Below are 2,167 nucleotides of genomic sequence, written 5' to 3' on the forward strand. Positions count from 1 at the left end.
CTTAATTAATGAAGCCAATATTCCAGGAATCATTTGATTATCAATACTAATTAGATATTTCTATGAAGGATTGAATTAGTTATTTATTCTTGCCTAACAAAATAACAAAAACTGAACAGCTTATTTATATACAAAGTAGTATTACTAAGACTTGAGAAGTTATTGTAGGTAATTAAATAAGTCATGATTTAAAGTAAATATAATCTGAAACACATTAATGTCATTTACCACTACATTATTTACATGAAATCATCTAGAAAAAATATGTTGCATATAAAAAAACTATTTATAGGAAAACTAACCCATATTCCATTCCAGATTCCACAGTATTGTATTTCCTTCTCCACTACAGAGTCATTAGCTTCTCTTCTCTAATTTATACTTTCATATGGTTCTGCTTATTAACTCCACCTAACCACGAAGGTTGCCAGTGCCATATACTTTCCTGATGCAGTGGGCAGTTCAGTCCTCTCCTAGCATGAATCCACTGATGTTCTTCAGAGTACATTTAGTACCTTAAATACACTCTTATCAGCTTTCTCTCTTGTTGTCCTTCCATCTATGGTCTATCTACTTCTGTTTTATTTGTAGCTCCTCTCTCCCCTCCCATCAAAGGATGAGGGGCCTCAGAATCTACGTTTAGCATTTCCCTACTCTACACTATCTCCTCCCATGACACCCATGTTTCTGATTTGGGCTTGCCACACATCACCTCCACCCGTGACATTCCTTGTAAATTGAAAACTCATCTCCAACTGACAATGGACATTTGCACTTAGATGTCTACCAGTCAACTGAAGACCACATCTACTGCTTTAAATTGTATGTCCTGGCATTCTCCACTCTAGCTGCTCTTGAGAGAACTCCTTTGTTTTTCCTTCTTCTCAATATAGCATTTAACACATTGATATTAATTATAATTACTGTGTTTAGGGTTCCTTCCAACAAAAATCAAATTACAAAAGATAGTAACTGTATTTGTTATGGTCACCTGTATATTTTGAGGGCAACACACAACCTGGCTTAGAAAAAGTCAGTAAGTACTTGTAATTTGAATACAGTATGATGCAAAATGAATTGTGCCACCTATTTTCTAATCAGGTTGCACAGTCTGGTTTGGTGTTTCTCTTTCGAATAATTAAATGCAAAAAGTTTACTATTGTAAAAATTTAATACACACAAATAATCATAAACTGGCTAAATATAATGAATATATTTTATTTTAATAGCACAAAATAAAGGAGCACATGCCTTATATTAAGTGAACCGAAAACAATCAAAAACTTACAGATAAGTAAATAGTTGAATATTTAAATAAATTTAAAAAAGAATGAATGAATCAGTAAATAAATAAATAAATAAATAAATAAATAAATAAATAAATAACAAATAAAGCATAAGCATGGGCCTCTGTATGTCACAGGTGCCTGTAAGATTGAACAAGATTTGACTTAATATTCCTGAAAACCTTTAACAAATTGATTCAATTCATGTCACAATCACAGAAGAAACAAAAGGAAAGTTGATGTGACAGAACAGGAGGAAGTATGATATTATTAGTCAGTGAGAATCATGTCCATGTCGAGCCAGGTGTCATTCTTTACTGCGTAATGTCCTCCTCCTCCAAGTTTGCTGGTAAAGACAAGGATCTCATGATTTCTGCTCTCACAATCTCCCAGGCACAAGGACTCTGTTGCTTCTCTTGCAGGTAGTGAGTGAGTCTCTGGAAGTATTTCCTCACAGCCAGGAAGGAGTTCCATTCCATCAGGGGAGTCTCTTCCATCCCCTGCTCTTGCATCAGACAGGCTTCCAGCTCACTCAGCTGCTGATCAAGTTCATTGCAGAACTGGTCTAGGAGGGTGTTGTCCCACGCAGCAAATGCGCCCTCTGTGCTGAAGAGGTGGAAGGTCTGGCGGATCATCTCCTGGATGACAAAGATGGCTTCAGCCTTTTGGAACGGGTTGCCCCTAAGCACCCCCTGGGGGAACCCAAAGTCGTTTCTGTCCTTCAGGCAGAAGAAAGGGGCGGTCCTTCTCATTTGTCCCAGGAGCATCAAGGCCCTCCTGTTAACCAGGCTGAGGGGCTGAGGTGGGTCACAGCCCAGAGAGCAGATGGAGTTGCAGCTGAGGACCACCAAGGCCACCAGGAAAGAGGAGGGTAGGGCCAT

At 38.2% G+C, this 2,167-nt stretch overlaps 1 protein-coding gene across 1 annotated transcript; it reads right to left on the reverse strand.

The window, feature by feature from the left end:
• Nucleotides 1–1,600: 1,600 nt before the first annotated feature.
• LOC150012897 (interferon alpha-1-like) lies at nt 1,601–2,167 on the reverse strand. The gene has a single exon (XM_090275809.1). It carries the CDS (start codon nt 2,165–2,167, stop codon nt 1,601–1,603), a length of 567 nt encoding a protein of 188 aa, XP_090131935.1.

This window comes from Furipterus horrens, unplaced genomic scaffold (genome assembly GCF_987537825.1).
Source record: "Furipterus horrens unplaced genomic scaffold, mFurHor1.1.pri manual_scaffold_4, whole genome shotgun sequence".
Classification (NCBI taxonomy): Eukaryota; Metazoa; Chordata; class Mammalia; order Chiroptera; family Furipteridae; genus Furipterus; species Furipterus horrens.

Coding starts and splice junctions, on each gene's coding strand:
- LOC150012897 (XM_090275809.1), bottom strand. CDS start 2,167: ATGGCCCTACCCTCCTCTTTCCTGGTGGCCTTGGTGGTCCTCAGCTGC.